The 26,955-nt window shown below is 35.0% G+C and overlaps 1 protein-coding gene across 2 annotated transcripts in view; it reads left to right on the forward strand.

Moving 5' to 3' along the window:
- The window catches only part of LOC149075262 (transmembrane protein 216-like), a 33,233-nt gene extending 7,973 nt beyond the window's left edge, over positions 1 to 25,260 (forward strand). Inside the window, exons 2-6 of one of the 2 annotated variants that reach the window (XM_089242581.1) lie at positions 6,731 to 6,744; positions 11,793 to 11,886; positions 13,141 to 13,233; positions 20,355 to 20,556; positions 25,089 to 25,260. In XM_089242581.1, the coding sequence (XP_089098707.1) occupies positions 6,731 to 6,744; positions 11,793 to 11,886; positions 13,141 to 13,233; positions 20,355 to 20,556; positions 25,089 to 25,104 (419 nt within the window). In that variant the 3' untranslated portion in view covers positions 25,105 to 25,260. Of the gene's footprint in view, positions 1 to 6,730; positions 6,745 to 11,792; positions 11,887 to 13,140; positions 13,234 to 20,354; positions 20,561 to 25,088 lie in introns of those variants that run through there. The other variant, XM_089242582.1, reaches the window with a different exon arrangement.
- Positions 25,261 to 26,955: the final 1,695 nt, after the last annotated feature.

Consider the following 26,955-nt stretch of genomic DNA (forward strand, 5'->3'; position numbering starts at 1 on the left):
GATGGCACTTCACTCAAATTTTTGAAAATATACATTGTGCATGTCTCTCTTTTGTTAGTTGTATACAAAACTCACAAAGTTTGTGTTAAATTTTTGTGGTTGATGTTATCCCCCAAAGCAGAATATACCAAAAACTTTAATATTCGCAGAACCAGGGTTGTGATTTAAATCAACTGATTTTTTAAAAAAAATCACTGATTTAAATCAATTTTTTTCAGATATGAAAAATTATCTGTTGAAATTGAATAAAATTATTTATGCAGCTCTAAAGTGATTTAAATTTTTATAAAATTATTTTAAATATCAATTAATTTAAATATTATATTTGCAAATATTTTTATAATATTATAATATATATATATTAATATGTATATCAAATATCAGATACCATAGTCGTACAAATTTAGCTGATAAATGGTTACCTAAAATTTAAGTGACTTAGAAAATCAAAAAGTGCATGGCGATGGATGGATGGATATACATAATGAATAAATTCTGTTCATTATCAAACGGTGTGGTAATCCATGTTGATACTATTGACACATCCGGCTTATCACATGCTAGAAATTATTTAGCAAATGTGGTTTTTAGTTCAGTGAAGTGAACAGAAGAAAACTTCAAATGTAACATATCAAGTTTTGTTACTGCAAATATGGTTTCTTCCAGAAAGACTCTATATGAAAAGCTTGGCTTTTCAGGACTTGCATATTGGTACATTTTAAACTTGTTAGCCAAAGATTTGGTTAAAACTGATGTAACAGAGTATGTTACAAGTATATTTAGATACTTCCGCAATCATCTCTCAAAAGCATGGTATTATGTGTAAGGTGGAAGTGCATTGGTCTTTTTCTGCAGAGGTATGATGGAATACTTATAGTGATTTTCTTCTTATGTTAAAAATTCGTCAGTTGTTACCAAAGTTTGTGAAGACCACAAATCTCAGATTGTAATATCTTTAGAATCAGATTGAAATCTTAAATATTGATTCAAAAAAAATGTCAAGGACATGATTGCAATTCTGAAACCAATAGCCAAAATTAATGATTTTGTACAAAGGAACACACACACAACTGCTATATACCGGAATGTGTATTGGCATGGAAAAAGCTGCAATTGAAGATAAAAGAAGCATCAACATCAAACAATAAAAAGGTTTTGCCATCAGAGTATGAAAATATATATGAACAATCATTAACAGATGCACACTTTGATGCATTTATTCTAAGCTCATCAGTGTTAACTTCTAATCGGAAGTTAATGTCACAAAAGAAGAGAGAAATAAGGGTCTTGAATTTATCAAACAAAAATGTGGCTCTGGTTTCTTGGCAATTACATTAAAGATTTTGGGAAAGTTGGAACTATATATATATATATATATATATATATATTTCATGCTAAAAAAAAATTTTTTTTTTTTCACCCTAAGGTTGTTGCTACAATGTCTGATTTGGAATGGTGGAATTGTTTTTTTAATGTTTTGGGTAAAGATAGTGATTACAGAGAGCGATATGTGATTTGTAAACATGCTAACTACAGCCAAATCATTGATGCCTGCATTGAAAAGATTTTTTCAAGGTGTAGTTCATTCCAAATAGCGAAACAGATTAAGAGTAGGCAAAGCATTCAAACCATTGTTTCTAATGAAACAAATGAACAATTATTCACACAGGGTAAAATTTTTAATACTTGATGTACGATATCTATTCAAGAAGTGTTTCACCCCCTTTTCTTAATAAAATGTTCTGAAATATTTCACAAGTATATATATATAATTCTTTATCTTTAGTTTACAAATATTTTTTAAATAGCCTTTATTTTTGTAAATTTAAATTTCTTTAATTCTATATTCTTTAAAGAAAGCATAGATTAATGAATAGTATGTTAGTAATATATATTATATTTCATTTAAAAAAAATCAAAAATCAACAACCCTGTGCAGAACACAATCCTGGGGGAAAATGTAAAGAAAAAGAAATCTTTGTTACAGAAAACATGATTATGGGAGTTTTAAATGTTAAAACAGTTGTTTTTAATCTACTGAAAGCTCTCATTGCAGAACAATGCAAAACATTCTGCTTGGGGGATGTTGTCATAAAAAGCATATCTTTTAGAAACTGGTGTCCATTGCCTTATTTTTATTAAAAAATCTCATTTTTAAGCAATCTACATTTTATAGTACAGTGGCTCCCACTTCGAGCACTTTTCCGTTAAGTACGACTCATTTTCGTGGTTTCAACTTTTACTAAGATAACTCGGAAAGGGGGAGGGGCTCAAGAAGAAAAATTCTACCTATGTGGGACACAATTATGGGGTGATCCTTGAGAAAAATCTACTTGTACTGGAACTTTTTTTGTCGTCTCGACCATGTTTTTTTGGTTGACGGAGCTTTCTTTCCTGTTGCTAAAACATGCTATTGCATATAAAATCAAGCCAAGGGCCAAATGAAGTGTGTTGCAGGTACAATTAAAAGACCAATGGTAAAATGCAAAAAGCAATGCGGGAACAATAGAAGCAATTCAGCTCTAACCAATAGTGATATTTATATAATAATAAACTGACTTATTCTCTTCTCAAACGGCTTATGAAAACACTCCTTCTCCAGATAAAAATTATTTCGTCACAGCAAGAATTTCAGAGTAATTTGCATATTCAAACAACATTTATCTTGAATGTAATAAACGGGATCCACTGTAGTAGTACAGTGGATCCCACTTATTACATTAAAAGGAGTGTTTTTTTTTTTGTGTGTAATTACTGTACTACTACAGTGGATACAACTTATAACGTTTTTCAAAAAACCATCATAAAATAATGTAAGCTGGAAAATGCTTTAAACAAGAAATTTCAATGAGTATTAGTATGAGCTGGAACCGTGAAAATTCGTTGTACTATGGGGGTGGGGGAAACATTCCAAGTGTTATCCACTGTATTTTATGCGGCAAAAAAAAAAAATTCTTTTAAATCTAATGCTAGTTTACAAAAAAAATTTTTTATGGAATCTATTTTAAAATGTGTTTCTGATTATGCATATAAATTGCAAGAAAGTTTGAAGTCTTTTCCTATGGAGCATATGCTAAAATCTGTTAATGTTTAATGACACATGCTTCTATCACAAGTGTACTTTGAACAGTTGTATAAATTTTTATCTGTTGAATCCATTTTTATGAGGGAAGAAAATACAAAAATATTGATCTCCTGTAATTTTGGATAATAAATTTTTGTAATTATTTATAGGAAATATTTTATTTACATTCTATAATGCAATTTTGTTACACAAAAACACTGCAACTGATTACAAAGAGAAAATGAATTTGTAATCATATTTTCAGTTCATGATTTTATCTGAGCTTTTTTTTGTTATCAGTGATGTTTGATTGACAAAGCAGATCATCTTTATAAAAATGCATTATCGGGAGATGTGCCATTAGTTTTTTTTTCCTTTTTTTTTGGGTGAAAATTCTTTTCCCAATTTCCTCTGTTCTAGCGGTAGTTCATATACAGAGTGATTCAAAGGTTATGCAACATATGAAATATTTTTTGAATGCTACAAAGAAATAAAGCGAAAACTATACTCGCATTGTAATGAAAGAACATTTATGAATACACAATACAAAAACAACATTCACATCAAACACAAATTCTTTTTACTAGGTTGTGGCCACTCTTTACAGGTGTTTTTCTTCTCTTTCTTTCAAACCGAGTACAACTCTGGTCTATTGCCATGGGCAATTTACTACTGATTGAGTTGTGCCATAAGTATGAGTGTGTAGATAGTGTCTGATTTTTCGGTGCTGCCGTCTATATTTCAGAAGTGAAGTGTAATAATTGAATATTTGTACCATTGTAGGTATATGGTGAGACTTTTTAACAGGGAGATTCTTGCAGTCACACCTCGAAGTTGGGAATTTTTTAGAGAGTTAGAGCATTTTATTTTTCAGTCTCTGATTGAATGTACTCTTTTTAAATTTGAACACTAGAATTTTCAGTGCACCAAATTCTGGTGTTTTGACTATTAACGTAGCCAGTTAGATGAGATCAAGCTTCATCTATAAAAAAATGCAGAATCAGGTTACCCAATGTTATTTTCATCAATAAACAATCTTATCCATTGACTATATCTTGAATGTTTAATTTTATCAAAAGATTTTGATTTCTGACTAAGACAAACAAGATAGGTATTCAATTTCTTCAGGGCTCTAAGTATTTCTATATGGCAAATCCAGCTTTCTTACACACTTTGGAGGCAAGTTCCAAACTTTGCTCTTTACTTTGTGCGATTTTCACTGGTCTAATTGAGATTGATGCTTTCTTTTCTTCCAGTCCCCCAGAGTCTCAAATTTTTGAAACTGAATATTAATCGGAAGATGTCTTATTAGGTGGCAAATCATTAGAAATATCATTATTGAATGCCTCAATAATGATTTAAAACAAAAGAATTTAAAAATATTGCTTAATCATAAAAAACCTGCTCCTGGGAAATAAACCATTTTGACCACACGTCAGACTAACAGCTACTGAAAGTATCAGTGTGCATGTAATATGAAAAAAATATGTTTTTAATTCTCGAAAAAAAAAATTATTTATACAATCAGTGGAATTTTATTATATAATATTATTATATAAATTATAATTATTTCATGACAGGTCAAAGAGTTGGATCACCGTGTATAAACATTAGCGAAACTTAATTTTTTGAAAATGATTGATTATAAAAGTGCATGAGAATTATATAATAATTATAAATGAGAAATTATTGGATGTTAGAAAATTTAATTCAGACCAAATCTGGAGGTTGTGATAAATTAAATCATCAAGAGATATTGGGATAATCCAAATACTTTTTTTTAAATTATTAATTAAAAAATTAGATGTTGATGATGCTAGTTTTTTTTCAATGATTGGTAATAATTTTATGGATTTCTATCAAGATCTGATATGAGACAAATTTAGCATTTTGAAAACTCTCTTGGTAAAATCAAATACAGGAATCTATTCTAATATGACTGTGATCTCTCACTTATGGATCGGTGCAATGAACAAGGAAAAAAAAAAGACTACATAAATGAGAGAGGTATCAGTGGAACAACGTTACTTACCTATATCTTTGACCGGGAGCGCAGAAAGAAAATCGTCTTATAAGTTAAAGGGTTTATATAAGTATAAGAGACCATTGTATCTCCCAATAATTCTTTACTATTGAATAAATGTGAGTGCTTTTGAGCAGCATTCTGCTACCTATTCACCATTTTCCTAATTAAACTTTATTTTGTGCAATTGTTCCATTAAAGTTAGCTGACAACTCTTGCACAGATACTGCTCAATCACTTCATCAGGATCTCTTTTTGGGGCTTAAAATTAGAGGCATTATTATTCAAATTTGGGACATCAGAGATATCTGAATATTCATCTGGTGAACTTAATTGCACACAAGGCAATTCCCAAACTGTAGAAAATTATTATGTGGGTTATCATAAAAAAGTCTCAAATATCCTAATAATATTTACACACAGCCTGGATTTGGTCTCAATTCAGAAGAATTTTAGAACAGGGACATATAATATTCCAAATGAATTCATATTGTACCAAAGAATGTTTGAAGAAGTTTTTCAGAGGTGTCATGAGTTTAATACCTATGTATCAGATTAGCGAGACCATAAGTTTTTTTGACTATCACATGCTAAAAGAAACACCCTCTTAGTTTTAAACTGAGCGAATCAAGCAGATTCGAATAATGTGTAAATGTGTTGCCAGAAGATGCTTCTTCATGGAAATATGAAGAAGCCTCTTGTTGCCCTCTGACTCCAATTGAGTAATTACAAAATAGAAAATTTCTGCCATCATGCCAATGTTTCTGCCACAGTGGAAACCTAGTGCCTAGTATTCATCAAGTTCTGGTCTTTTATGTAAAGAAAGTGTTTCTTACTCCCAGAAAACTGAACCATATCCCCAAAAATATTAGAGGAACAATAAAATTTCATGTTGCTTATACATTCAATAAATGTTTGTGTCTGTTACCTGTGTGTAAGAATTCCAAATTAACCTCTGGGACCAGGGCCGCAACTAGATATTTTGTCACCCAGGGCAAGCTGGCATTTTGGCATCCCTTGTAATGTCGAAGAAACACGTAAAGGGTGAATTCCAGGCCCGTTATTTAGGGGGTCGGGGAGCGCACATGTGCTTTGCCCCCCTCCCCCGGAAAAGGTTTGTCCCCCCGCCCTGGAAAAATTTGAAATGACAACCCTGGGGTGAATTCTGCACCCCCTTCTGATTCAGTGCCCAGGGCACCAGACCCCCCCCCCCCCCTGCTTCCAAGCTCTTTGGTAACACTTGTAGTACAGCTTGGTGGCTTCATTAAAATGTCAGTTTGGTAGACCAGTGCCAATGGTTCATGGTGTTTATATTGTATACTAACAAGAATTTTTTTTTTCAAATTCACTGGCCTCATTCTTTTTGGCGTGTTAAATTTATTTCCATATTCATACATTTGTAAAGAAAGTTATATAACTGGTAAAACATACTAGTTCAAAATATACTGAAAAATGATAAGCAGTCTTCAAATGACTTAGGAATTTTTTTTTTTGCTTTTGAGTTCAAACCCTTGGTAAGCTACCCTTTAAAATATCAAACATTTAATAGCTATCTGCATCATTTTAGCATTTTTTTTGTAGTGTGATATAATTATATGAGCTTGCAAATGTGTGTTTCATTCATTATTTTTATTTTTTTATAGATGAAGGAAAAGCTGTATCCTTTGATGAAACCTATTTAAGTATTTTTCATTTTAATAGAGTTAACATTCAAAAATTTGGCAACTTCCAGAGTGTTGGATTTTGAATAGCTATCAGCTATAAAGTATGTCATATAAACTGAAGAGCCAAAATAACTAGTACAGGCATGCATATGCAAATAAAGAGATATGAAACCAATCAGAGTACGGCGTAGTGGTCGGCAACGCCTATATAATACAACAAGTGTCTGGCATAGTTATTAGATCGGTTACTGCTGCTACAATGGCAGATTATCGAGATTTAAGTGAGTTTGAACATGGTGTTATAGTTGGCGCACGAGAGATGGGACATAGCATCTCCAAGGTAGCGATGGAATTTGGATTTTCACGTACGACCATTTCACGAGTGTACCGTGAATATCGGGAATCCAGTAAAAAATTAAATCTACGACATCGCTGTGGCCGGAAAAAGATCATGCAAGAACGGGACCAACGACGACTGACGAGAATCATTAAACGTGACAGACGTGCAACCCTTCAGCAAATTGCTGCAGATTTCAATGCTGGGCCATCAACAAGTGTCAGCGTGCGAACCATTCAACGAAACATCATCGATATGGGCTTTCGGAGCCGAAGGCCCACTCGTGTACCCTTGATGACTGCACGACACAAAGCTTTACGCCTCTTCTGGGCCCGACAACACCGACATTGGACTGTTGAGGACTGGAAACACGTTGCCTGGTCTGGTGAGTCTCGGTTCCAATTGTTTCGAGCTGATGGACGTGTACGGGTATGGAGACAACCTCATGAATCCATGGACCCTACATGTCAACAGGGGACTGTTCAAACTGGTGGAAGCTCTGTGATGGTATGGGGCGTGTGCAGTTGGTGTGATATGGAACCCCTGGTACATCTAGATACGACTCTGACAGGTACGTAAGCATCCTGTCTGATCACCTGCACCCATTCATGTCTATTGTGCATTCCGAAGGACTTGGACAATTTCAGCAGGACAATGCGACACCCCACACGTCCAGAATTGCTACAAAGTGGCTCCAGGAACACTCTTCTGACTTTAGACACTTCCGTCTGCCCCCTAAATCCCCAGACATGAACATTATTGAACATATCTGGGATGCCTTGCAACGTGCTGTTCAGAAGAGATCTCCACCCCCCTCTTACTCCTACGGATTTATGGGCAGCCCTGCAGAATTCATGGCATCAATTACCTCCAGCACTACTTCAGACATTAGTCGAGTCCATGCCACATCGTGTTGCGGCACTTCTGCAGGCTCGCAGGGGACCCTACACGATATTAGGCAGGTGCACCAGTTTTTTTGGCTCTTCAGTGTATATACAACAGAAAATGACTTCCTATTGTCCTTTAAAGAAAGAAGACTAAATGCTAAATGAAAAGGTAATGAAATTTTAATGTTCACCAATTATAAATAAAATATTTCTATAGAATTTTAGTTCACTGAATAAATAAACAGTGGCATATATATACATGCGTATGTGATAAATTTGAAAATGCACTCCAAAATTCATCTGAAAGTACTGCATCAATGGCCAAATTTTTGAATAACAACTATGCTGTATACTTATTAGTATTAGAGCTCAATTTTTTTACTTATATTTTGTAGAAACAAAGTTAAAAATATTCAAGGCATACAGAAAAAAATGTGTATGTATTTTAATTTTCATTAATTTGGTCTCTCAATTGTTTTAGATAAGGGAAAACATATACCCAAATAAATTACACTAGAACTTCACTAATCCAAAGTAACTGGGACGGGACCTGTTCAGATTAGCAAAAAGTTTAAACTTTTAATTAATCTTTAAAGTTAGTTAATCTTTTAAACATGACTCTTTCAAAACTGTAATAATAGTACGTATCCTTAAGGGTGGGATAAAAGTTACAGATCAGATAATTCTATTTAACAATGACAAAGTCAATAAAATCTGATGATTATCTTCCTTTCAGTAAAAAATTTAATTTACTTGGCTGCAGTATCATGGGGAAAACATGACAGAAACCTTGTTGAAGAAAACCTAGAAAAAATTATGGCCAACACTCGCTTTTCACGATTATCAAGAAACGACAAAAGAATTTGATGTCTGGTTGCAAGGAAGCAGAGGAAAAAGACGTAGTCAAAATGTTATTATTAGATTCCAAAAGCCATTAAATTTTCATGGGTGCAGAAATCGTCTCTGGAGTTTCAACTGGCAATGGCTTTTCGTCAAGGGATGGCTTAGATTATAGTGCTCCACCACCAAAGACTCATTCAGAAGTTGTGGAACTGCCCTGCAATATGCGAAGCAGCATGATAATACAACCTGTGCTCACACGTATATTTTTGAGATGGCTACGAACCGCATAATCATCTGTCTACTAGGTATTCATCGCTTCATCAAATGAAGATGGAAAATTTTTTTCAAGGCAACTATGTAATTCATCATTATGAGGTATGATCATGTGGAGCCACCCTTAGGGGATATGCGACAGGTGCTGTTTCATAAATTTTTGGAGGCTTTCACCAATTTTTAAATTATTATGCTTGCATTAGTTCTTAATTTTTATCAATTGTGGCATTTTATTAGTTTCAATAATTCTCAATTTTCATCAGTACTGGAATTATTTCTTTCATTAAATCTGAGTTTTTATCAATTCTAGATTTTTTTTTTTTTTTGTGACTTCAAAATTTTTGTCAATTCTAAAATGATTTCTTTCATTAGTTCTAAATTTTCATCAATTTTGGAATTATTTCTTTCATTAATTTTGGAAATTTTTTCTTTTGTTAATTTTGAATTTTCATCAATTCTGAAATAATTTCATTAATTTTGAATCATCATTACTTTTGGGAAAATTTTCTCATTTAAAATTGCTATCAGTGCCGAATTTTCAATTTCTGTGCTTTAATTCTTTTTTTAATGGGGGGGGGGTCTTTTTTGGTGCCCCAAAATTGTAATATTGTTGAGACACACTGGGCCCCAGCTTCTGTTGAAGATGGCTCTGTAATCATATATTCACTGTCCGTAAGAAAAATATAACGTATTACAATACAGAATTTATGAGCTCTTGTTTTCTATTTTTGATTCTTCCACTTTCTCACACACATCAACTTTTACAAGAGCCGTTCGGATTAAGCAGGTTTTTAGATTAGCAAGGTTTAGATTAGTGGGATTCTAGTGAATTGTCTAAATATCCCATCCATAAATGTGTTGAGAAATAAAGCAAAAATTCTCTGTTTGCCGAAATTTTTCATGTGTTCAACATAATTTTTAACAATATGTTATACATTTAGTTTAGTAAAATGGTATTGCACTGCAAAACATCTTTAAATCTGTGTTTTCTGAAAGAGGCAAATGCAGCATATGACCACACAACTATGCAGGTACAATTTTCCTTCTATGATGAAAAAATACTAGAGCTAAGATCACCATTCAGGCCAGAAGTAAAGTCAATGATGTGTGTACACTCACACAGCCTTCCCCATTATGACTATATAGACCAGGGATACCCAAAGTCTTTTTACTTTTGTAATGATCCATGCAATTCTGACTAGACCAGTGATTTCTCAACGTGAGCATTAACGCCCCCTGGGGACGTTGAATGTTCCAAGGGGGCAGTAGAAGCTACGGATATAACATAGGATCCTGTGGGGTTAGACTGCGTTGGGGGCGATGGGACGAAAAGGTTGGGAAACTATGGTCTAGGGCAGTGTTTCTTAACCTTTTTTTGCCTGTGGCCCCCTTTGAACCATATTTTTTTCTCGTGCCCCCCCCCCCCCCCCGTCTTAGCCAGAGTTTACGGCCCTCATCTAGAAGCAAGATCCTTTTACGCAAGATTTGCTTCCACTATTGGGGATTTCGACCTGACTCTATATGCGAAGTGCTTCCCGTTCTGACTATTATTATTTTTTTTTTTTCCCCTTCCAGTATAAGTGCATTTCATGCCTTCTGGGGTTATTGTAAATAAAAAAGATACGCAAAATCCTTTATACGTATTGAATTGATTTTTTCAGTGAATTTATACTGAATGAAAATTTTGCAAATAAGATTGGCCTCCAGACCACTGGCCTAGAATTTATTGAGCTCCACGCTAGTCCGAGTTCTATTCAGGGCCGTCTCAACATCATGGGCCCCCCTAGGCAAAGTGATGCTATGGTAGTCTCATAGTTAGCTGGAAATAAGCAGCCTACATATTTCCTACTTATTTTCAAAATTTATAGTACTATACAAAATATCATAAGGTAGGATCCACTTATGGACATGAGACCTCCGGGCATGACCCCTCACAAGAGTGGGACTGACAGAACTGCAGCCCCGGGCCTGATATGGTTTTCATAATTTTTGGTTTTTCGCACTATAATTTAATATAGAGGAGGGGTCTGTGCAAAATGTAGCCGAGGGCCTGCAAAAAAACCCCATCCTAGGGATCCTGCTGCAAAATGCAGGTGTGAGGCACGGGTGGGTCCATACCCTAAGACGGCCCTGGGTTTTATGGGTGGTTTTGTTAGATTCTGTAAGTGAATAGTCACCTTAATTTTTCTTCTCAGCTCTCTGCAGCCCTCCAAACCACTTGCCATGGCCACTTTCTCCATTTTCTTCTGTGGCCCCCCTGAAGTATCCCAGTACCACTAGGGGGGCCATGTGGCCCCCGGTTTAGAACCACTGGTCTAGGGCATAGTTTCCCAACCTTTTTGTCCCATTGGCACCCCCCCCCTTCTTCAGAAATTTTTTCTCCCATCGCCCCCAACACAATCTAACCCACAGGATCCCATGTTATACCCGTAGTTTCCACCACCCCTCTGGAACATTCCAATGTCCCCCCATGGGACCTTAACGCCCATCTTGGGAATCACAGCCTCCTTACTACTTTTGGTATAGTTTTACCCTTGAATATCCCGCTACACTCTTGACCAATCTCAGAGCATCCTTGGGTGCTACGTCTCACTTTTTTGAGAATAACAGATAATAGTCCTTTGTCTGGAGCTTTCAAGTATCTTAGTTTTTAATAGTGTGTGTAATTCTACATAGTACATTTTTCCTTAATATGTTACAGCTGTCTTCCCTTTCATACCAGATCTTGCTTTCTTTTGAATGGTGGTTCTTTGCAATGTATATTATCGCTGAAATTCTTTTAATAATATACAAAGGTAAGTACTCTTTTGCTTGAATGATTTTTTACTTGAATAAGAAACTACAGTCAAACTTCAGTTAACGAGCTTAATTTGTTCAGCTAACCTGCTGGTTATTCGAATCAAACTTCTCCCCATAGGAAATAATGGAAATTCGTATAATTTGTTCCACAATTATTCATTCACAAATAAGTGACTAATAAAAATGGCTTCATTCAATAATACAACACAATAATAATATAATAAATAATACAATAAAATATATATGATATAATAACGCCATAAATAAACATGCAATATGATGTTAACAAATAAACTTACTTTAAACGACGAGAGAGAGGAAGGCTAGTGTTTTAGGTGACTTAAGTACCCAATTTTTCTGCAAACTTATTCTCTTTGTCCGACTTTGGAAAAGAATATATCTAATGATACTTGCTTTTGCCTCCTTTTTAGGGTTTCTCAAAAATCGCTAATTTTCATTTTTCTTGGACGGTTTCATTTCTCTTACACTGTTATAGCTTTATTTGATTGATGCTTTTCTACAGAATTTTGCACAGATTCCCGCATTTTACACATTTCTCTCATATTATTTGATGCGAGGCACTTTTCTCGTCCTCAGAAAAGATTCCCTCTATAAGATTTTTATGTTGCAAGCAATGGAGGTTCATCAGTTTGTCTACAAGAGCGTTTCTCAACCACCAGAATACAGCCCAGTATCGGGCCCTAACACTAGTCACACCAGGCCGTTGAGTGATTCGCAGAGTTTTGTTTTTTCCATTAATTTCTCATTAGTTGGGTATATGACCTGGCCTTTCACTTACGTAATAGAGATTTACCGGGCAGCAGGTTTCCAAAGGTTAAGAACCACTGGTCTACAGTCACCTCTCGGCCAAGCAGAATTTATATTTAAAAAAACAAACTCGCTCTAAGCGCTCATGTGCATGGTTACAATGCGACATCTAGTTTCATATCATAACCAGTCAAGCTCATACATGGGTGTTAGTTTTTCGAGTTGAAGAATATTGCTCACAATTCCACAGTAAATGTGTGGAGGAAAGTGAAAAACCATCAGCTCAGTTGTGATAACGTGACAATAAATAAAGAGCAAAATTTTTGCTCGTAATGGGAATCATTGCTCATTAATCAAATCAAAAATTTTTTTGAAAGTTTTACTCGTTATGCGAATTGCTTGTTAACCAAACTGCTCGTTAACAAAAGTTCTACTGTACATCAATCTGTACCTTTATTGAATTTTATGAACTTTTATCCCAGGTATAAATTTCCCGTATCCAGTTGGAAACCTTACTTCTGAAATTCTACTTCTTCTCTTCCTCTCTATCATAGAGTATATGCGCAATTTCTTTGGTAAGTATCTTTAATTTATCTATAATAAAATATTTGATTATCTCCTTGAGTCATTTTTCAGCAAACAAAAAAAAATCCACGTCCAATTGAGATATTTGAATTCAAAAATCAGAGCAAAGTTTGGAAAGAACCACATAAACGAGGAAAAGAAACATTGTCAGTTTATGCTGTTACGTGTTGTTGGTTTATGCTGTTTTTTCAATTTTTTAATTCAAACATCTCAGTCAATATTTCTCATACAAACGTGGAACTTTTTTTTGTTGCCCTTCGTCACACGGGGGAAACTAAAATCAAACTCGAGTTGCCTAAACTTGAGAGTTGAGTTGACTTGAACGAGTCGAGGTGCCTGTTCTCCATCACACGGAGCTACAAAAAAATATTCAAAGCCCAAGAAACTGAGTAAAAACAGCACAGTGTATAGTTGTCCTTCTTATCTTCCGGTACTATCTTGTTAACAGGGATAGGAAAAATCAAAATTTATCAAAAAATAAAAATCGTTACAAAGAAATAAGTAAAATAGTTTCCATTATAAAAGTGAAATTACTACAGAATTTCAGCTCTCAGATAAATACGCAATTTCTTTATACAAAATGATATCATTTTGAAATGAAAATAAAATGGTAAAAAAAAACATTTTATAATTTTTTAGTATCATTTCATTTGCTTTAACTGATTTCAATGGGAAAAAAATCACAATAAAATGTCTGTTTTTCTTCAATAAATATACCTCTCAGTACGTATATGTTGGATTGATTATTATATTTGTTTATTGTTTAATAGTTAAAGTATTGTCACGTAAGATTTTGAGTAGTTTCAGGAAATGAAATGGTAAAAGCTACGGTTCCGAGAGGCAAAAAATAAACTGTAGGTAAAGCTAGAGACAAACAACATGAATTGTTGTTTATGTTTCAGAGAATGATTTTCACAGAATACTCCCATACACAGATGTGCATGTACATGACCTAAATTACAGACATTCTAAGGAAGGGGGAAAATCAGGGAACATCCCTATAGAACACGTGGTTGTTTTGGTACATGTTGTGAAAATAGACGGTATTTTGAAAATTTCTGGAGGTGCTTACCCAGGGCCATTTTTAAGAGCATCCTGTGGGCCCCCAAGCCTTGTATTTTTTTCTGAGGCCCTACGTGGCATATTCACTTGGTTACTCCTGAAATTTTTTACCCAATCTAATTTTCATGATGCTCCATCTTCTTTTGAAATGCCGTGGGTGGGCCCATGTATTTACCACAGACCCGTCATCTGTCTGGGGGATCAGGGGAATATTGCCGCCCCAGCTTTCAAAAATACACTAGAACTGGTATATATATACCTACAGTTAGTATATGTTCTTTGCCCCGCCCCCGGAAAAAAGTTGAAATGACAGGCCTGGTTTACAATTTATTCAGTGGCGTCATAGCCAGGGTGCTCAAGCACCCACGGTAATTTGTGGCATGGATCCGAGCACCCCGAGAATTGATTCTGAAATTAAAATTTGTGATATAAAGCTAAAGATGAGCACCCACAGTTTCGAAACAATTCCGACGCCCCTGATTTCATAATTTCAAAATAATGCCAATTTAAATAAAGAAATTATGTATTTACCTGTGAGCTGAAATTCTGTCGAAATTTCATTAAATCCTTTCAACTGATAATTATATATACTCTCTCTAGATTGATTTTCAATTGACTCGAATGATGAAAATATGAAGGAATGCTAGAGGCGGTTTCTTCAACAAAAGAAACCAAGACTTCAACAAAAGAAACCTTGGCGACTAGCATACCAGTCGCCAAGTGATCGATTTGCGCTTGATATTTCGTCTCTAATTTCGCCGTGTGAGGGTTTCTATAGCGATATATGTACTCGTCTTTAGGAAACTGTTTCTCTTATCAGTTGCAGGACTTTAGTTTCCCCGTGTGAGGAGGTCCTTATCCTCAGAAGAGACAAGGCAACAACTTTTCAATTGGGTTTTTGAAAACAGGGTGTCATGTAAAAAGCAAATTTTTGTATTTTAATGACTATACAACCCCTTGCAACATGAATGATACACAGGGTGGTAACTATCGACCGCCCAATAATTACACACAATTCCTAGTGAAAAACTCCTGTGGTAATCACTCCGATCACCCCCCCCCCCCACATAGATCTGCACCTGGCTTATGGTATTACCATTGAAATTCAACTTTCACTTCATCCCAAAAACTAGAGCAGATCTGATAAAACCAATGTGTCAGATTCGGAATCAGTGTCCCAAAAGCACCCTAAAATCACTGAAATTTTTTTTAGAACAAAATCAGTATTGAGTAGTGTAACCAATAGAAAAAATCTGAAACCAAAAATTATTTTGAATATTTCAATTCATAACAATAAGTTTGATTAAAAGTTTCTGATTGAATTGTTATTTTACTGTTTCCACCAGTCACACATTTGTCAAGCTACCATTTTTACATCCTTCATTGGAGCCTTTTACGCATAATAGTTTTGATGAAAGTGCAAAAAAATCCAAAGAAATATTGCGGTTTTATTAATCAACATGTTATCTGATTAAAACGACATAAAATAACGAGCGTGCAGTAAACACATACGCACTGTATGCACCTTCCCTTAAAAAATTTGACTTGATATTGAAGGAAAACAAATTGCACATTTTGGAAAAAATGTTGATTCGGCTGAAAAAATTGCAGTCAAACCACATTTAGCTAACACTTTATAAATCTGGTGATAAATTTGTCAACATAGGGAAAGAAGCTCATATGTAAGTTACACATAATAACAAGGTTATAATATCACACTACATGGAGAGAAAAAATGCCAATCGTGGAGGAAGATAGCAGAACTTGGCTTCTAATGGGATTGAATATTTCAGTTAATTTTTAAAAAGTAACAACCCGCTGCTGGTGGAGAAATGTACTTTCGTTCGTAGTTTGGCACATAACTGACATTAGAAAAATGACCCGTCACAAAATTGCAAAACCCTATAACTCACTTAATATTTGTCTGATCCAAAAACGGAAAACACTTTTCCCATGCGTAATTATTGGGCGATCGATAGTTACCACCCTGTATATGTGTGTATATATATATATGACTTCTACACATTATTTGAATCCTTTTCCTAATTGGATAAATAAGACCAATGGTTTGCTAGTAAAATGCAACAAGGGAATTATGGAATCACTATGTATATTACATTTGATATTTAATAAAATTAATTTGTCATGCGATTTGTAGAGGATATGAATATAGTTTGCATAATGTTAATCATAGGCGTACGCAGAATTTTCTCGCGGGGGTTTTTTACTTTTTTTCCCTGCAAAATAACACTATAATCTTGGCTCAAGGGGGGTTGAAACCCCGAAACCCCTCCCCCCCCCCCGCATACGCCAAAGATATTAATTAATTTTTGTATTTATATCCTTCATGAATGATGCCCAATACCAGCAAATGCAAGACTTTTTTACTTTTCATATTGACCAAATCAACTGCATTTCAGGTTAGATTACCAACAAAATTGCATTTTTCCATTTAATTTACCAAATTTTTATGAGAAATGTTCTTCTTGTTCCAAACTGGTACAAATATTGAAATTTCAGTCATCATACAGATGTTTCGATTTATATAGGGCGCTTTAGTGGTGATGTCACAACCAGCAGTGATGATTCTAAACAAACATAAGCTTAGAGAGATATAGATGGCTTTTTTCTCAGCCAGAGATATCAAGGAAACAGTTATTTTCCGGATATTATGCTGAGGTGAGCTCGGAAAGAAAAGTCATCACGTCTCCGCCGGGACTCGAACCCAGGCCCTCTTGCATACCGGGCAAGCATGCTACCATCTACACCACTGGAGACACATGAATCTGCCTTCCTAATTTCACGCACTGTGTCGTGAGGCGCTGAAGTAGAGGCATTAGTAGCCTCTCTTAACTTCAGGAAATGGCCCCCGGGTGGGACGGTTTAGAGAGATATAGATGGCTTTTTTCTCAGCCAGAGATATCAAGGAAACAGTTATTTTCCGGATATTATGCTGAGGTGAGCTCGGAAAGAAAAGTCATCACGTCTCCGCCGGGACTCGAACCCAGGCCCTCTTGCATACCGGGCAAGCATGCTACCATCTACACCACTGGAGACACATGAATCTGCCTTCCTAATTTCACGCACTGTGTCGTGAAACTGAGCTCACCTCAGCATAATATCCGGAAAATAACTGTTTCCTTGATATCTCTGGCTGAGAAAAAAGCCATCTATATCTCTCTAAACCGTCCCACCCAGGGGCCATTTCCTGAAGTTAAGAGAGGCTACTAATGCCTCTACTTCAGCGCCTCACGACACAGTGCGTGAAATTAGGAAGGCAGATTCATGTGTCTCCAGTGGTGTAGATGGTAGCATGCTTGCCCGGTATGCAAGAGGGCCTGGGTTCGAGTCCCGGCGGAGACGTGATGACTTTTCTTTCCGAGCTCACCTCAGCATAATATCCGGAAAATAACTGTTTCCTTGAAACATAAGCTTCTTGAGATTATAAAGGAAAACACCATAGGATGTAGATGAGCTTCTGTTTAAATTATTTTTACAAAAAAATATGATAAAATAAGACTTGTGAGCTCTTGAAATGAAAAGTTCAAACTCTTGTGAACATGCAATGGTAAAAATATAATAATAGTTCTCATCTCTAATTATAAAAGTTTTTTATTTCTCTCATGCTAAATTCACCAATCATTGATTCCCTGTGATTGAATCTAACAAACTATTCTCAGGTCTTTTTTTTTTTTCCTCTATAAAAAATGATGTGTTTTGTGCTTGATTATAAACACTACAGTGACAGAGATGATTGCAGTTTATACAGATTCAGGGCTCCCACTTAAAAAATGAGAAAAAGTAGGAAAACGCAGGACTAAAAAGTAGGATGGGGGAGGGTAACTCCCTTAGACAACATAACCATAGCGTAATGGAAAAAAATCCCTAAAAAAAAAAATTTTTTTTTTTCAAAAAAAAAATTTTTTTAATAATTAAAAAACATTTTTTTTTAATTTTGAATTAACTTTTTTTTCCCCTAGCACTATTTCAGTCAAGCCAAAACAAAATGACAAATGACTTGGTTACAAAACCAATTTTTGGCCAAAACAGTGCACTAGCAACAACAGATAATTCTTTGCTGTCTCTCCTCATATACATTATATTCTTTTTTGGAGTCTTCCAAAGTGACGAGCTTGTCAACTCTCTTCGACAAGGCACGGAAAATTTCGAAGACATAAATTTTTTAAGAATGATGCACCTTCGAGACTACTTTTGAAAGCACAATGCAAAAAATGTGTCAATTACAAGATCCGACATATATAAGGCAAGGTGAACCAGATAGTTTTACTGTGTTGCTCATCATTTTTTAAATTTTTCTGTTTTGTTCACATTTTACTGTTCAATGCCAGTGTAATCATTTTTGATAAATGAAGCATTTCCATTTCTAGCTCTTTGCTGAGCATTGTAAATATTGTTTATGCCTTAAAAATACAGAAGACAACTGAATGTCATTGGGTAGCATCAGAATCACCAAACCTAGAATAGGACTACGTATCCAACTGCTTTGAAATGCACACTGTTGTTTCACCTATTTGCACCATAATTTTGAATGATGAAAGTTACTGTCCAAGACCACGAAGTAATAAATACCAAATTATTTTTCCATCCAGACAGAAGTTTTTAATGACTACTATACTTGTTGAACTCTCAAACTAAGCAAATGAAAAATTAATCAAATGGTCCACATACCCCCCCCCCTCTCTAAATTACCTTAAAAATGATACAATTTCTGCTTTGGCAGAATCATTAATTGCATTCTCCAACATTTGTAATATTTGGCAATATATCAATAATTTCCTGCTCAATTAAAACCAATTACACAAGTTTTGTCGATAGGATTTGGTAAGAAAGTAGGACAAAACCAAGAAAGTAGGACAAAAGTAGGACATTTTACCAAAAAGTAGGAAAAGAAGGACGAGTGGGAGCCCTGCAGACTTCCAAATGATGCAACCATGAAGAAGCAGTGGGTAGAAATATGGGATTAGTTTGAGCCTATTATTCATGATACACATTTTGAAGACCATTCAAATATATTTTCATTTGTTATGCACATTATGTATTATAAGAATCTTACTCTGCCAGATAATTTATGTGCATCAACTTTGACTGTAGGACAGTGGAGATGGACTTTCCTTCATACTGGTGTCAATTTTGGTAGGATTACTGATAGAAATCACTTTTATTGAGCTAATAATTTTGGAATGGCAAGAGTAATTTCAGAATTTTGTTTAAACTAATAATTTGGGAAAAAATTAAGAGTTTTTGAAAGGAATAATTTCATAATTGATGAAAATTTTAAATTAATGAAAAAATAATTTCAAAATTATCAGGAAAAATTTCAGATGTAATAAAAGATATAATTGATTAAAAAGAATTAATTGATGAAATGAAATTATTTGAGAAATAAAAAGCTTTCATAGCGAAGTAGAGACGAACTATTATTATATTTTTAACATTGCATATTCACAGGAGTTAGGAGTTATCGATTACTTATTCGATCACATTTTTTTTAGAAAAATAATTTAAACAGAGACTCTCACCTATGCCCTCTGTCATTTTTTTTTTTTTTTTTGAGATCTCGGCAACGGGATAAGTCCGGTGGCAGAGACCCTGGCGTTCATTCATTCATGGCATTTTCTTTTATAATCTTGCGTAGCTCATGTTTGTTTGGAAACAATGCTGGTGGTCGTGATTTCACCACTAACGCTCCTTATCACAGTCAAACTAAGGTAATGCCTTTTGGCAACTAGATGTAAAACATTTAAAAATATGCTTTGTTACTTTTATTTGGTGTCAATATAATAAAAATATGAATTGTTTCAAAATTTTGTTTTCAATATATCTTCTTGAGAAATTTAAAAAATGCATTTAGAAAAAACATTTATCAAAAAAAATATTTTTTTAACCTTTTCATTCATGTTATTTTTGATTTTCATAGCTTCATCAGTGAAAATTCTATATGCATTAAAAAGCTAATTTCATTGATACATGACTATTGTATTATTTGAAAATTATGTTCATTTTACAGAAAACATATTTAATATTCTAGGTAAAAAAGGGAATTTGACTGAAAGAATTTTAACAGTTGCGATTTCCCTTCTTTTGACAATACCTGTGGTTGTGAGTGTAGTTTACTTCTTGACATGGCAGACATATGTTTTGAGGATCGAAATCATACTTTCTACTATGCTTCTCATACTACTTGGAGTGCAATCACTTTTTGCAATTTTCAGTTTGATGACATTCGTAAGGTAAATAGAGTGAGCAAGTTAGCAAATTGCTCTTACATTAACATACAGTTAGGGCCATTCAAGTATTATGTAAGCAGATTTTCAGCCATTTTTGACCCCCTCCCCCCTTGCCAGCAAAACACTGACACCCCCCCCCCCCCATCAGCAAACTTTCGTCAGCGCAGCTTAGAATATTTTGTATCTTCAAAATGGGGTAGTTGATAACGTAAGCAACCTTCAAACCCCCCTCCCCCTCATCATCAAAAGTCAGCAAATCCGAACCCCCCCCCCCCTCAATGCTGACGTAATACTTGAATGACCCCTTATCCCTTGCTTGAAGTGATTTTGCTATAACACAATTTTTAAATTTGAAATTTAATTAACATATAAAGACAATACAGTTAACACAGATACCAATACATATTACATTCTAATGTTTTACCGATGGGATCAAGTGAAAAGTTGAATTTTGAAATATAGTCAATGCTGTTTATTAAAATTATAGATAACAATATCATATGGGTATTGTTATTACTTTTCCAAAGAACAGAATTGACCAATATCATAATATTGAGGAAATTTTTTTTTACAGTTATTGGGACTTCAGATAATGTTATTAATTTCTTTTCCATCGAAATTTTTTGTTTTCTAAGGGGCCGTTCAAGTATTGCATCAGCAAATTTTTATCCATTTTCGACCCCCCTTATCAGCAAAACTCTGGCCCCGCTCCCCCTTGTCAGAAAAATTTCATAATATCATCAAAACTGTCCCCACCTCATAACGATCAGAAACTTACGCTGGAGAAGGGGGCATAGGGGGCTCGTGTGCCTCCCCCCCAGACGAAAACAATTTATTTTTTAACGTAAAATTTTTTAAAATTTAAATTCAGAAAGAAAATACCTTTATATGTTGTTATAATTGATTTCTATTAATTTCAATGCTATTTGAAGGGTAAGAACTCAAAAAATTTCTCTTTAAGAAATTCATTGCAACCCACCCTTTAAGCCATATATGTTAAGCCCTTGACCCACGGACTAAATGTGGCCCTGAAGGTTATCTGATGTAGCTTTTCCCTCCCCCCTCAAACCCAATTTTGTAAAAATGAACTAAGTGGCATATTTACAGATCGCTTAAATGACACGTGGCACAATTCCAGGGCATTTAAGTGGCCCATGACACATTTTAAGATCATTGAAGTAGGCCCGTGACGTATTCAAAGATCACTTAAGTAGCCCGCGACACAGTTCCAGAACACTTAAACGATCCATGGCACATCTAGAGATCCCTTGAGTGACATGTGGCACAATTTTAGAGCACTTAAGCAGTCCCCCCCCCCCCACAGTGTGGTACTCAAGTTATACATGGAACATTCCCAGATTACTTAAGTGATTTGTGGCATAATTACGGATCACTTGAGTAATGCGTTGCCCTGTTCCAGAGCACTTGAGCAGCTCGGACACATTTCCTGATCACTTGAAGGATTCATGAAACATTTAGAGATTCCTGAAGTGGCTCTGTAAGGGATTTATCATTAGGGTGAATGTTAGTTCAGGTGCCCACAAACTAGCGAAAGATTTTTTCTCGTTTTTGCACATTTGTAAGATGCCATTAAGAATATTTCATATTTTCATAAAGGGTGCTTGATGACGTAAGCATCATCCAAACCCCCCCCCCCCCCGTCATCAAAAGTCACAAATCGGAAACCCCCTTCCTCCCCATCAATGCTGGCGTAATACTTGAATGACCCCTTATTCTGAGAAACTCAGGTTTATCCAAACTTTTTTTTTCTCTGTGAGTTATCGTTATTCGGCTGCAAGACTATGTAGAAGGTGTTCTCTCCTTCCTCCCTTGTTGACAAACATTTCCATACTACGTAATCGATCCGTATTATTTGCTGTTAATTCTGAAAAATGGATTTGCAAATCAGAGATATGAAATAATGAAAATGACAAAATCTTTTGGATTTGTTGATATACATGAGGCAAATGTGGAAAAAGCACAGAAATCCATCCGACCATATCTCACTAATAAGTGGGCCATTCAAGTATTACATCAGCAGGTTTTTAGCCTTTTTTTACCCTCGCCCTCCTAATGTATATTGGGATCAGAGACATGCGGGGGGGAAGCATAGGGGGATTTTCCCCACCCCAACGATCAAAAAAATGCTTTTGATGCAAAAAAAAAATTTTTAATTAAAATTTGGAAGACAATAGCTTTATATGTGTTATTATGATAAATTTTTGTTAATTTCAATGTCATTTGAAGGCTAAGAACTCAAAATGTCTTCAAGAAATTCATCGCAACCCTTCTCGCATGCCTTTTGTGCCCTCCTTGATCCTGCTTACGCCTCTGATTGGGATCACCCTTTGAGACATAGGGTGGCGGGGCAAAAGTAGACAGTTCCCCCCATTCAAAGCGCATGTATCCTATCCACTTAGTTATGTATAAGACAGTCCAGCAAATCATCCCAGGACAACACATGTGACACGATGAGTTGATCATTTGATCATTTCTGTCGCACCACGGTCATTTTTCTGCACACGAGGGTTAATTAGACCGGGACCTACAATTTATTGCCCATTCCGAACGGCAGGCTTGTTTTTTTATACTCGTCGAGGGGTTGGTGCGCTAACCCCTCGATGGGGGACTCCCTGCGGTAGCAATTTTTGCTGCGGTCAAGTCGCCGTTTTTTGTTGTACCCCTGTGTCAGGAAAGTTTTCTGACAAGGACGAACTGGGTATCGAACTCGCGACACCTCTAAACATCCTTTGGTACTTTAGGCGAGCATCTTATCGACCGGGCTACCGCGCCCTTGAGTGGACACAAAACCATTTAGCTATCCCCCAACCCAGTATAAGTGAGACAAGACAAGGGGAGGGGGGACATCTGTTGAGGTCTGAGAAGCCTACTATAAAAAGAGGTCTACGAAACGTCGAAAGATGAAAACTGTACTTCACGTCGGCCAAAACACCCAAAAACTTTTAAGCTAAATTCTAATTTACACTATGGCCACGAAAGCCTTTTTTGCTTCATTATACTCATAATATTTGTTTTCATTTACAATAACCCCAGAAATCATGAAATACACTTACACGGGAAAAGTGAAACAAAACAATAATGAATAAAAAAAAAGCGGAAATAATAGAGTCAGACGGAAAAGTATTTCTATATGGAGCCAGGTTGAAATCCAGTTTATAAAGTAAATAGTTTTAACTCCAGTAAAAGCTATTTATCTAGAAGCTCTATTATCTCAAATTCAGAAAATTCCTTTGTATTGAAACAATCTGTTGTGAAATTAAAAAATATATATATTTTAAAATTATATAAAAAATTATATTAGTCTTTAATTTTATTTTCTATTATAACATGTTAATTTTTTTTTCAATATACAGTGAAACCTTTTATAATGGTCATCTCCAAACAATGGTCACAGTTTTGTAGGACGAAATGCATCCCGTTGGATTAACATTGACGTTGAGCATGACCACTTTTGGACATGCAGACAAAATAAAAATGATGCATATCCTAAGGGAAAAAAACAGCCCAGATTTTTTTTCTCTAGGAATTTTAGCCCTTAAACTTGTGAGAATAAGCATGGTTCCCTTCCATAAGTCAGTGGTTTTGAAGATGAGGGTCCACAAGAAGTTGTTAAGGGCTACACTGGATATGTTTCTGAAAAGAACAAAGCAGAAATTGTAGTGAAAATAAACAAGCAGTTATAGCGTAGCCTGGAGGGGAAGGGGTGCCCTTGATTCCCTTTTGCAGTTTGATGGGGGGGGGGTGTCCCTCGGGTAATCACTAATTGAAACACTGTCCTAAATAATGACAAATGGCTGGTGTAACAGAGGATCAGTACAGTTTATTGAAGAATGCATTTCAGTGGAGACGAGGTTTACAGTATAGTAACATGTTTTTGTTCATGAAGTTGTCACTTTCTTGTTAAAACCATTTGCATCTTCTTACTTCGTTCACTCCTTCCTTAAGATAAAAATGAAAATTTCCTTGTCTCAAAGATAAACTTTTAAAGTTATCAAGATAGTATGGGCATTAGTGCATGAAAAGTGGCTGACAGACAAACGAGGTTTCAAAGAACAGTTCAGTTATTTTAGCACAATCCTACTAAAGTGTTTAGCCTTAAGTACAAAACAAAAGCATCTGAAGAACTTGACACCTTACTGTTAAGATGAAAAAAGGAAAACTGCCAAGTTTTTTAACAATTGAAAAAAATTTCCTATCAGAAATCTCTGGCAATTTGAAAAAGTTTTATAGGTACAATGCATCCACTTATTTTAATTATAGCCAGAATTATTGTAAATGAAATCAAATTTTTTTAAGTACTAAATCTCTCAACAACAATTACTTCCAAATAATGGCCACATTTTCACAATCCCACTGTTGGGAGGTTTCACTGTATTTTTTGAAAGGGAAAAATTTAGTTGATAATTATAATTGATATTTATACCAGTCTTTTTAATTCCTCCCTCTAGTTTATTACTAGCTTTGCAGCAACTGCTTGAAATAGCTCAGATGACATTCTTATTTTTCTTTCATAGGTTGTCCATCAGGTGATAGTCAACAGATCAGTTGTGGTGTTTCATTCCGTCACAGACCAAATTAAAAGTTTTTTTTTATACATACAATTAGCAGAATTTTGTAGTTTCATTTACATATACCTTTTCAATAAATGACGTTTACATTTGAAAATGAAAACCATTAATTACTGTCTATACTCATGTATGAGCTGTCTTTGATTTTTTTTGCTTCACCTTTAACATCATTGGTTCTGTGGGTTCATAGGTACAAAAATCACTTTACTGATTAGTAACACCATCTAAAGTAGTCCAATGATTTTGCGAATGTTCAAGCTAGCCGTGTGGAGGCCATGTAGCTACATGATTTGGTGAAGTGGGGCTAAATATTTTCTTCTTAAAAACTGACCCATGTATAAGTCAATCCCCCCCCCCCTGCCAAATTAAGTAACAAATTTTTCAACCAAAAAAAAAAAGGCTTATACATGAGTATATACGTGTATAGAAACTATTTACCACAATAGGGTCTTAATAATCTGAGTCTCAAAAAGTCTAGATTCTGGATAATTCAAGGTACTGAAATATATATATTTAATGAAATATCTCAAGACTACCCTTTTTTAGTCTTTGTTCTAGGATGCAATTTTTTTTACGAATGAGAGCAATTTCTATGTTTAAAAGGGATTTGGCAGCCCCTGTTCTTATTTTAATAATCAAGAGATTACCAACCAGTGTGCTGTGGTTAGACAAGTTACTGAGACTTTTCTTTCAAACCAAGCACGACTCAAGTCTATCACTATCTATGGGCGATTCACTACCTAGTGAGTTGTGTGTGTGTACCTAACACATGTAGTGTTTTTTGATTTTTCAGTGCTGCCATTTATGTTTCAGAAGTGAAATGAGTGATGTGTTATGAGTTACTGAGATTGGTCAATGGTGTCACCAAATATTTCTAAAATTAAATTTCTATTGAAGTGCCTAAAAATCAGAGGGATGTCATGGATTTTGAAATCCCTAATGTTACCATATTCATAAAGAATTTTGGAATCCTGAATTATAAAAAAAATCAATAAGATTGTGAAGGACATTTGATAAGTAAGGTTAAAAAAACTGTACCTTATTTACCTTTAGATACCTTCTTTTTTTTAGAAAATTTTTATTTCTCAACATAGCCTCTCTTTCAAGGTTCACATACTTTTTTTTTTTTTTTCACTGATGCCCAAATTTCCCTTTATCCAGTGAGAAAACTACAACTCCTTTCAATTAACTCACCAGAAAAGTTATTTACAGCTGCTTCATTTGATGAACAGTTTTTTTTTTGGGGAACAAAAGTCACGCAAGAATAAATTCGTAGAATTTGGTGGATGAGAGATTTGCGCAAGGCCTAATTCATGCAATTTGGCCATTGCTGTGGAGCATTGGTGATGGAGGCTTGGTGAGATAGGCTTTTGTGTGTGTGTGTCAATGTTGGCCGTTTCATGTGCAGCTGTTTTTAAATTCCCCAGAAACATGGCACAATGTTTTCCAATTATTGTCTGACCCTTCTGAAAGTAGTCTATATATACAACGTCTTAAAAATTATAGTGTAAGGATTCACTATATTGTACATGTTGATTTAAAATACTTTATTACATAAATTTATTACTATTTAAATTACTATTGGTTAAACTTAACTATTTACATCACAGTTGAGTACAAACACATCCGGACATTCCGAAGTCTCGACTCTCTCTGTTCGTAGTACACATATACATATATAAGTATGCACTCGCAGCATTCACAGCAACAATCATGGATGACTAACGCCATCTGCTGGATTATTGGTTGCTATACAATAGTATCCTACAAAATCACTCCCCCCCCCCAAAAAAAAAAATTTGGCTATCGTTTT

Source organism: Pholcus phalangioides, unplaced genomic scaffold, assembly GCF_987345545.1.
Source record: "Pholcus phalangioides strain wild (caught in Gottingen) unplaced genomic scaffold, Ppha-v1.0 ptg000015l_1, whole genome shotgun sequence".
Lineage (NCBI taxonomy): Eukaryota > Metazoa > Arthropoda > Arachnida > Araneae > Pholcidae > Pholcus > Pholcus phalangioides.